The sequence below is a fragment of the Amblyomma mixtum genome, chromosome 6, assembly GCF_055824585.1.
Source record: "Amblyomma mixtum isolate Tamu chromosome 6, ASM5582458v1, whole genome shotgun sequence".
Taxonomy (NCBI): Eukaryota; Metazoa; Arthropoda; class Arachnida; order Ixodida; family Ixodidae; genus Amblyomma; species Amblyomma mixtum.
In genome coordinates, this window is record NC_143017.1 from 116213802 (window position 1) to 116223998 (window position 10197).

A 10197-nucleotide genomic window follows, 5' to 3' on the forward strand; every position below is an offset into this window, starting at 1 on the left:
ACGTGAATCCAAACAGTAATTCATCAAAGATTGCCGCAGGCGGGGAGAAAGGCAGGCTGAGATTAAGAACAAGGAGGAGATAAAAAAAAAAGAGACTAGCGAAAGTGCAGACTGCGAGAAACTGTGGAGAAGAGTCAAAGTGAGGAGAAGGAATAGAAAGAGGGGGCCGTCGTGTGGGGAGCAAAGTGAGTGTGCTGTCAATTGCAGGATACGCATTCAGCGGGACGCCACTTCTCTCTCCGCCACCCCCCCCCCCCCCTTCTACTAGGCACGCGCAAAAGTGGAAAAAGGTGAAGAAAGGAAGTAAGAAGCAGTTTCATTGGAAAAAGCGATGGGGAAGAAGGGCCAGTGGGTGGGAAAGGGGGTGTGGAGAGGGGGTGCCCTTACGACACACCACCGTCGCCGACGACGCGAGCAGAGCTAGCTATAGCTATGCGGTGCGCACCCTTACGCGCGCGCCACTTTTCCGTATACCAGTACATCCGCACCGCGGCTGTGGCAGCGATCGATGGCGAATAGCCGCTTTGCGGAGCGGCAGCACCACTCGACAACGGCGGGTGCCGCTCACCGCCCTGGACCACGCCGGCAGGCGTGGAGGTGCCGTTCGTTGGCCGCTGTGCCACCGACGCCGCCGCCGCCACCAGCGCTCCCACGGCGCAGCGCCTAGAGCGTGCGCGCGCGCGCGCGCTCAGTCGCTCCTAGGGACGCGTCGGCGAAAGTCGGTCCCCCGCGACATCCGTCTTGCGCGCGCAGACCCGCGCCCGGATGCCCCAGCTCCTTCTCCGCTGGTTGTTTTCTCGGGAGAAACTTCCCTCGCTCCCTCACTATTCCCACGCTTCTCGTTAATCAGACTTGCTGTAGCCTGAAGAAGAAAAAAAAAAGAGCAGCGGAACCAAATTCGGTCCTATCAACGGCTTTCCTATTACTTCCCGTTTCTTCCCGATCTTGTCTATTTTGCGTTAACAGTCGTGTCATGTCTTGGCGGCGAAGAAGACGTGACCCGTCGCTCGCATCGCTGCGGCTGCCGGCGGCGGCTTCGCTGCGGAGTCGGCCGAGAGGAAGTACGGAACTGACCTGCGCCCTTGTGCGGCTCGCCGTGATCGCCGTGGGCTTGACGCAGAGTCCAGGATACTGCTTCGGGGACGACCACTTTGCCAGGGGTGAGTATCCAAAGTTCCACACTGTTCACGTGTTTTTTTTTTTATTTTACGTCGCGCTGGGTTTGTTTTTACATGTGGGCAGCAAACGTTTCAGTGCCCAAGACACTTCACCTTCAAAAGTTACTAGAAAAAAAAAAAAGAAAGTTCCTCAATGACTTTGCCTGACGGATATTTTTGTTTTATCATTTTGAGGAAAAATGCACTCCGGGAATTACTGATACCGCCTCCTTTAGGCACGCCATTTCCTTGATTTTGCCTTGCATAATTGAAAGCACTGCGGTGAATTTGACTTGTCATAAGCTATTCAATTTAAAGCAAACGTGGAGAGGTAGAGGCTGCGTTCTGCACCATCGAAAATAGAGAAGAGAAGGCTTGAGAATGTTCAGCTGCTATGTAGCCCATCCAATCGCTCGCCTCTTTGTTAAAGTAATGTCGTTGCTTGATTTGGTCGCATTTGTTTTTTGTAATAGCGTTTTTCATGCAATCAACTTTGAAAAAAACTTACATAACTATGGCGCCAACCCTTCAAAAGCCAAAGGACACATAAAACGCTTAATAGAAGTCTCATTTATTTCCGAAATGCGTTATCTATATTGCAGGTTAGTTTGTAAATAGCTGGATTCTTTAACTGGTGAGTTTGGCGTTCAAATGGCAAGACAAAATACAAGGAAAGAACTTTTGCGTGTATTCGTTTCCTTGGAATGAAAGAAGGACAGATGGTAGTGAAGTTTCAGGCAAACATAACTCCTTCATAACGTAGAACTTAAAACCCAGTTAAAATAAGCAGCATTTTGAACTAAGGGTTCCCAATATCTTAACTGAAACAGTTAACTACGACATTTGCCCATAAAACGATAAGTCATTGCAAAATACCACAATTGTCTTAGAAATTACTACTTATTTTAAGCAGTAGGGGTCCTCTGTGAGTTTGGGCCCTGCTTGTCGTAATTTGTGAAGGAGCATGAAAATGCCTGTGTTGCATTTTTTTAAAAGCTACGTAGTTGCAGACGCAACTACGGCCCGGTTATTTCGTATGTCGTCGTGGTTTCAAGGCTTACTTCAGTAGGGCATAAATCTTTCGTCATTGTAAGCCTGACGTAAAACTCTGTGCTTTCACATGAAAACAGCGCAAACTACACAAAGGACGCAGAAAGGGGAGACGAGACACAGGCGCTGTGCTTTCTTTTTAACTACTGCCCAAAGAATCGACAAAAGCCTTCCTTACTTCAACTTCCTGCTTAAGAGAGTGCCTTCTGCTTTCATCAACACTCGCCATAAACGCACTTTTTAATGCGCTGTAGTTGGCTGCCTCGAGGAGGTGACGTCAAATATCACGCTGTATAGTCCTATAGAGTCGTGTACCAAGCGTGTGTAGAAAAAGTGCGTAGCGTTAACTTTTGCAGAATAATAAAGCAACCTTGGACCTCTATGAGCGTATACAAGTTAAAATTTACAAGAAATATAAAATAAAATTTTTGTTTCTTTTACCGCCCGCACATTTGTCCAATATAAGAGTGCGATACTTACAGCGGTGTAAATCGCGTCCTTTCGGCAATATATGAACAACAAGACCGCATTTTACGTATGAAGCATCCACGCTGTTCGACAGTGTACGCAACGCTGATTTTGAGAGGCGTCTTGCAACTAAGGAAATTTGAACGAAAGTCATGATACCCATGTTTGCTTCAATATTCTCAGAATATGAAGAGCCCTTACCAGGAATCATGGCTACCGCCTAGCCAGTGCCGCTATGCCTATTATAGCCTGTCACGTTTTATCCCGCAGTAAGTCGGTCATTCTCTTGCTTTCTTACGTCACGAATGATGTCAGTGTGCTATTTTGAATGTTCAGATCCAATGCGCCACGTTGCGGTAGCCAAGAGAATTACATGTACTGGTAATGCGTTTAGATGCTTTCATGACTTAATACTTCATTCCTTGATTTGAACATGCACAATGTTTGGAAGCTTCCGTATTTTTAATTTTTGGCTTCTGCTTTTCAAATACGGTTTGGTAGAAACCATTTAATGATGATGCTCGTTATATCTATTGAAGACGAGCTTCTGGGGTTTTCGTAACTCGGAAGATTTGTCAAGTGGGGCGCAAACACGGTAGTATGCATAGACTCGTTGTTATCGTGTGACGTTATCTTGTACTCTTTAGAGGCAAGGATTCTCAAGATCACCAGATGGTGATTTTTCTAAATATACCGTAGAGCTGTCCTAGTAATGTAAACTGAACGGGGTAGCATTCCCGTTTCTAATGATACCGATGCCAGTCTCAGGCAGTTTAAATTTTTTTTTCAACGGCCTATAAAGTATTCCGAATGCCCACATTGGTCTAGCGGAATGCAAAAGTCAAGAAGTGATCTCATTAAAGATCTGGTGTTGTTTGTTACACGAATATCAACCCCTAAGTTTGCTTAGCTCAATTTTTTATCCTGTTTCCTCAAAGTTTATATTTCTCGGTTCAGCTTCATCGGGCGAAGCATCAAGAAATGACTGACAATATAAGCGATATAGAGCATCTTTCTACTAAATTTCCTACGTTTAGTTCGAATGCCTTACCCTACAGTTTGAGCTAAAATACTGAAGAACGTAGGATAAGTGAATGAATGTTTAAAAATCAGTGAGGATTCCTCAGGCTTCTAGGCCGTTCTCTGCGCAAGTTATGTTACCCTTATATTTTGTTGTGTTATGAGCTTTTATGCCAAACAGGACTCATTGATAAATCGTAAACAATTGAAAACAAAGCTACGTATCAGAGATCATTATGCCGCATGGACATTTTGATTCCCTGTTCCTCATGAGGACAGTAAATATTTACCTTTAGCTGGAGTATTTGCGCTCGGCAGCTCGGCATCCAGCCGGCGGGTCTTCATAGTAAGTTTGAATTTTGAATTGTACTATAATATATATTTTTTGGTATTCATGAATGAAGCGAACAGTCACCGAAACCAAGGAGCGGAGAGGAATATTTCCATTTTTTTCAATTTATGCTGCCGTTCAATGGGAGATTAATAGTGTAATTATTTTATCAGTGAATTGTAAATGATTAGAAAGCAGAAGAAAAAAAACAAACGCCGCAAGTGGGATCCGAACCCACGATCTCTGAGTAATACAAGAAAATATTCCCGCCTGTCACCCTGAACCTTGAGCAACTTTCGGTGTGTTCGATGAAGACGTAAACTTTATTTTATTTATTTCTCTGAAAATACTGCCGCCCGATTCAGGGGCTGTAGCATGAGTAGGTTACACAGGAAATTTAGCTCACCAAGGACACATGATACACAACATAATATAAACAAAGTGGGGCTGAACGGCCCCTTTTTAGCCGTTTAAACTGCGCGTGATCCCTTCCAGTAATCTGGGCGCGTGCGGGTGCTCGCGAGATGGGACATGTGATCGCTGCGGCGATGACTTGATAAGGACAGCCAAAGCAGCGCGCCGGAGGATTCGAGCAGGAGCGCTGCTGGGTGCGGTCACCCTTACGGCGGCAGGAACGAGTTGTCGGGATGTACACGTGGGAGCAGGATGAAGGGAGAAGATGGAAGTGGCATCTACGAAGATGGAATAGAGCTGTTCGGCGCGAGTAGCTACAACGCGATTAGCCAGGTTTTATGTATCTCTTCGAGACCTTATCTGCACTGCTTTCTGTCATTCGCGTCTCAGTGTATTTTTGTTCTGCCACGCTCGGGTGTTACAGCCTGTTTTTTTTTTTGTAGCCTTTTGCATTGCGCTCTCGAGAGCCTGGACCACATGCCATGCTCCGCCCTTACGTACTATGACCTGCCCCTTTGGAAGCGTTGGCTTGGTACGGAAAAAACTGGTGGTTTTTATACCCGTTCCCTGGAAGGCGAGACCTTAAACACATTAGCTACCACATTATCTTAAAACAACCCGGTTGCAACAAATGAAATGAAGCTGATAATGAGCGAATGTTCCAATGTAATGAGTTTAACTGTTCACAGTACAGGGAGAGAATCTGTACTTTAAAGCACTAGTTGTAACTTTATTAGGAATGGCATAGAATTTAGTTTAAGGCCGCGCGTATTCGACCGCATAGTAAACAATCTGATAAATCAAATTCCATGGATTTTATTAGCAATATACTCTGATACTGCTTAACTTTTTTTATTGAACTTCTGCGACTGTTACTGTTGCTGTCAATGTTCCTATGAGTAGCTTTGGTCTGGCTTCTTAGGCTGCGTAAATTCATACTAGCTCAACCAGCACTGAGGCTTCCGCGAGAATAAATTGTGTGCTTTTTTTATTCACCACATTAATTTAACTGGATTGGCAAGAGGACGCGTATGGAAATTCTCTATTGGCTCCACGTCGCCTTAGCGCTAGACTCGCAGCAATACTACGAGTTCTGAAGAAGAAATGACTGTGAAACTCACATGGCAACTGGAGATCAGGTAAAGTGCTTTACGGTTCACGCGTTCGCGCTTTCTTAGTGCTACCCCTTTGAAACTTATTGAGGAAACAGTACTCTGCAGGATGTCTGAGCAGAGATATTTGCGCTAGTAAGTGCTTCGAAACCGCCAATGGCGCAACTGAGAACTTCCGTATTGTCTTTTGCGGATACCTTGCTTACTCGCCTAGTTTTTTCTCATGTGTGTTTACAATCTTGATTGACAGTGAAATTTTTCTCGTGCTCTTTGATTGTTTATGCATGATTACGCTGTCCTGGCTAAGAAGAAGTATTGCATGATGCTCCTCTTGTAGCTCGTGAAGCTCATGAAGTATTATATCCTGCCGTGACGCGCGCAGACTAGGAATGCATCGCTAGTCACCACATTTGTTTTCAAGTTTTTTAAAGACGCATGTTCCTTGTTAAGCAAATTTAGAGCGCACTTAAAACTGCTTGGGTGCTGTGAAGGCGAAAGCATTAGTGTGTGATCGTGAGTGCTGGACCTCGACGCAGGTTGTGCACCGAGAAACGAAACGAAGATGCGCCTCCAACGAGAAATCGTATGAGACTAACGAGAAATCGTATGAGAAATCGTATGAGAAATCGCAATGATGTACGGCGTACGGTTTAGTCATAACCTTGATACGAAAATTCGTTTTTGGCGAAAGGAAGTGGCGCAGTAACTGTCTCACATTTCAGTGGACAACTCAACCGCGCCTTAAGAGAAGAAGAGACTGGGAAGGCATATATTGACGTTGCATATGTCTGCGGTTCGAATTCCTGCCTGAAGGTAGCCTGCAACTACCGCATGCAAGCTATATGCAACGACAAATCGTACGACACCACTAGGAACGCTGTACGGCAAACGGTTGCTCATAAATTCGGTACGAATGTAGTCGGGAAAGCTGCCGTCACATTGAGGTAAGCCAGGAGGAGTATACGCCTACCAGTAAAACGAGGAATGTCAGTCATTTAAACTTTAATCTACCTTTAACACGAAACTTTTATGGTCAGAGATTGCTGCAGTTCTACGGTGCTAAAATTTGTAATGACAATCCGCATGAGATGAGAATATATACCAAATTAGAACCCTCTTTAAAAAGATTTTTTTCTTAGTAATGTGTAGTAGTTATACATGCTGTATTTGCTATTTTGTTTGTTTGCTTTCTCTTTTTCGTGTTATGACTGACACGCTTTTTTTATGTTTCATTTTATAGTTTATTACTGTGCTGCCATGCGCGCGGGACTATGGGCCCAAACAAGCTCTGGCTATGGGCCCATAAAATTTTGATGCATGATTTATGTGCTCAATAAAGCAAAAATCAATCGCTATGTCAGTATAGGCGAACGACATATATATGATTGTCTGAAATGGCGGTGTTCAACTGGTTGCATGCGTTCTACGGCATTCTACGGCATCCTATTTTTCTTGCCATCGCTGGGATTTTCTGTACCGTCTGCGAGCACGCACACTAATTTACTAACACACGTCGCCGGCTTTTCTCGTAATGGGACCAGAAATGTTTTCAGAGTAAAAAAAAAAAAATTCCGAGGTGTAGCGCTACACAATTTAGATTTCTATGATACCGCCAACTTATGATTCCCCACTGGCGGGGCACCAAGAATAGAAAGGATGCACGGCACGGGAGGAGCGTCTACAGCGCACAGGGGAATGCTTTTCGAAACCTCTCGCCAGCCTCATTCTTTGTTGTCCTCAATGCGTAATCAAATTCGAAAACGACGCTCCAGTGCTCCAATCTGAAATCAGCGTACCGCACCGCACCACAAATTAAATTACTAACTCCGTTGGGAACGGGCAGTGCAGGCTGAAAAGTAAAAGAACGAGAAGGAAAGCTCTTGCGTGATGTTTCCACATTCAGTGCATGCTTGCAGAAAGGTTTCAGATTTTTTTTTACCTCAACGCAAAAGTAAAAGGAAAAATTGTACATATATTTTTTGAAAACATTTAATTGCTGTAGTCTGGTGCAACTTTTCACAAAGACGGGGTTAATGTGAGTTGCAAGGAGCGTTACTGAAAGCATCAAGGTGCGCAGCTGATGGTCTCCCGTTTTCTAATCTGAATGTGGGCACTTCCGTGCAAGGTGCGGGCAGCGGTAATGCTTTATTTTATTTTTGAAATGCAGTGTTTAGAGCCTCAGGGCATAAAAGAGTAGTAGTATTCGGCGTCTTCATCGCGTCTAATCTCTTTATTAGTATGCTTCATAGACTCAAGGTGAATTCCACCTGCACTGCCTGTTGCTGTACACTGGACAACTCTTTTATAAACTCCAAGAACTTTACTGAAAACTTTGAATACTAATGTAGAAGCAATGAAAATTATTCGCCCTATCGCATTATGCTATTTAAAAGTGCATAGCATAATTTCAGTAAAACATCCAGCCCGTATCGAGAGAGTCAATTAGAAAGATTTTACCCCAAGTGCGAAAAGTTGTAAGAGGGATGCTTCTAACAAACGTAATAGGTTGAAAGGTATCTGGAATGTTCGAAACCAGATTAAGTGGATCTAGAGGATAATATTCCAAACACTGAAATCGTCGAACTCTGTGCATGCTCATTATTACGTTGAGGCACTTTACGGAAGGAAAGTGCTAGAGCTCTCCTTTGTCAGAAATGCACTTACAGTTGTCTTGTGCTTATGTGGAAATATACGCCATAGTGTTGGTATGTGTGCGCGGGGGGGGGGGGGGGGGGGGGGGGCAGAGGAGGCATTACAGAATGCTAAAATTAAAAAGATAATGTTTCTGAAACCCAGTGGATATATGCTTGTGCAATGGATGACAGAATATGCTACTCGCTTCACTGTACCAAACGCATGCATGTATTCCCGAATTCTGGCGGTTATCACTTAGATGACAGCCTAAAAAAACGGAGTTCTTTGGGTTAGGAACTATATATTTAAACTGCCGAGTTCCAGCGAAATTTTGCAACAAAAGAAGCTTTCTTAAAATTTATATTTGAAATTTTACGGTATAGTAGTCCTCCCTGCAGAGCACTGGCACGATGCAGACTGAAAAAGTTTGGAAATAATATACTTCGCGTGGGCGCCTACTTCCATTAATACGAATTACTCAAGTTCTGCCCAAATGTGAATAAAAAAATAAGGGGAACTCGCACTGAAGTTGCGATAAAACGCTCAAACCTGCGTGTGTTTTGGCTCTGTGAAATCTCCTGCTACAAAATGATGAATGCTCACCAGCAACCCTGCTGTAGTAAGGCGCTGTTAAGCTAGCTACGTCAACTCAGTAAGTCATACGATAAACTGAAAAAACAAGAAATGAGGGCCTTCTTCCCGACCGAGACTCCCGCAAGACGTCATCTCTTCAGAATTAATTACTTCAGTGCAGGCAGCCACGAGAGACACCAGGTAAACTCGTTTCCTCGCTCTCAGTGCCATGCGGTGGAGGAAACTTTCCACGCCTTTCGAAAACGTGACACACATTATTGTCTTTTAGGCGTCCTCTTTTGTTTTCTGCTTTGGGTATTTTCAAGTTAAGCACGAAGTTATTTGCGAAATATTTTTAATTCTTAGGAGTATGCCTCGCCTGTCGCTGTTACTTGCGTGAGTGGAGAGGGCGAAATGCCGGCACTAAAGAAAGTGAGCTTCTGAAAATGCATTGCAAGCAAAGAGTGGATATTGATGGACGCGAAAGCGTGGACAGGTTTTTTTCACCTATCCTAGGAAGCCAGCAGTTAATTTTTTTTTTTACTGCTGCCCTTTTACTTTCAGTATCACGTGATCTATTATTCCGAGTAGACGCTAGCCCTACCCTAGTCTATTTACCGACCACATGAGACTATATTCTCCTTGGTGCGTAAAATGTGAATTTGTCTGCCGCGTATTCACGGAGGCATTGATGTTCTTGAAAAAAAAAAAAAGGGGGCTACTGGTGTTTGGTCAGCGGTCATTTATTATACGCCGGCTGTGTTGGAAACTGCTTCTGCGGCATGTTAGAACTCAAAGATGAAGAAGCAGTGAAGTTAGAAGACGCCGGCTCTGAATTTTTCCTGTAAATTCATCACAAGCATTTTAGTTAAGGATCGTTAACAGTCTGCTAGGAACGCAGTAAATAGTCGAGGTACTGCATGCACGGCCTCTGTTTGCTTTCGCAGTGTAGGTTTCATGCAGCCGAAACTAAATGCGTAAGTATTAAGCATGCGCAATGACACATATTCCTGTCAGCGGAGATTCATCCTCACCATCATAATCATCATCATCATCATCATGCCAGCTTATCCCAATGCACGAGAAAAGCCTCATAAGCTGATCACTAATTAGGCCTGTACTCCGCCAGCTGCGACAACCCTTCATCTGCAAATTCCCTATTGTCGTCCGGCCACCTTGCTCTCTCCCTAACGCTGCTACGTTCTTACACTTTAATCCACTTCGTTGCCCCTTAGGGATCACTAGTTTTGTAATCTTGGTAATACGTGTCCTGTCGAAGTCTTTTTTTATTATCTCAGCTTAGATATCCTTAATTCCTGTTTGTTCCTTAACCCACTGTGCTCTCTTCCGATTTCATAACGTAACCCCAATCATTTTCTTTGCCCAAGCTCGCTGCGCTGACCTTAGCATAACTTTCAGTGCTTTCGGTTGGTTTAGT

At 44.2% G+C, this 10197-nt stretch overlaps 1 protein-coding gene across 1 annotated transcript in view; it reads left to right on the forward strand.

Annotated features, from left to right (window-relative positions):
* The first annotated feature begins 716 nt into the window (after positions 1-716).
* The window catches only part of LOC149340150 (cell adhesion molecule DSCAM-like), a 128922-nt gene continuing 119441 nt past the window's right edge, over positions 717-10197 (forward strand). The window contains exon 1 of the mRNA XM_089550672.1: positions 717-1160. Within this exon, the coding sequence (XP_089406798.1) occupies positions 974-1160 (187 nt within the window). The 5' untranslated portion in view covers positions 717-973. The remainder of the gene's footprint in view (positions 1161-10197) is intronic.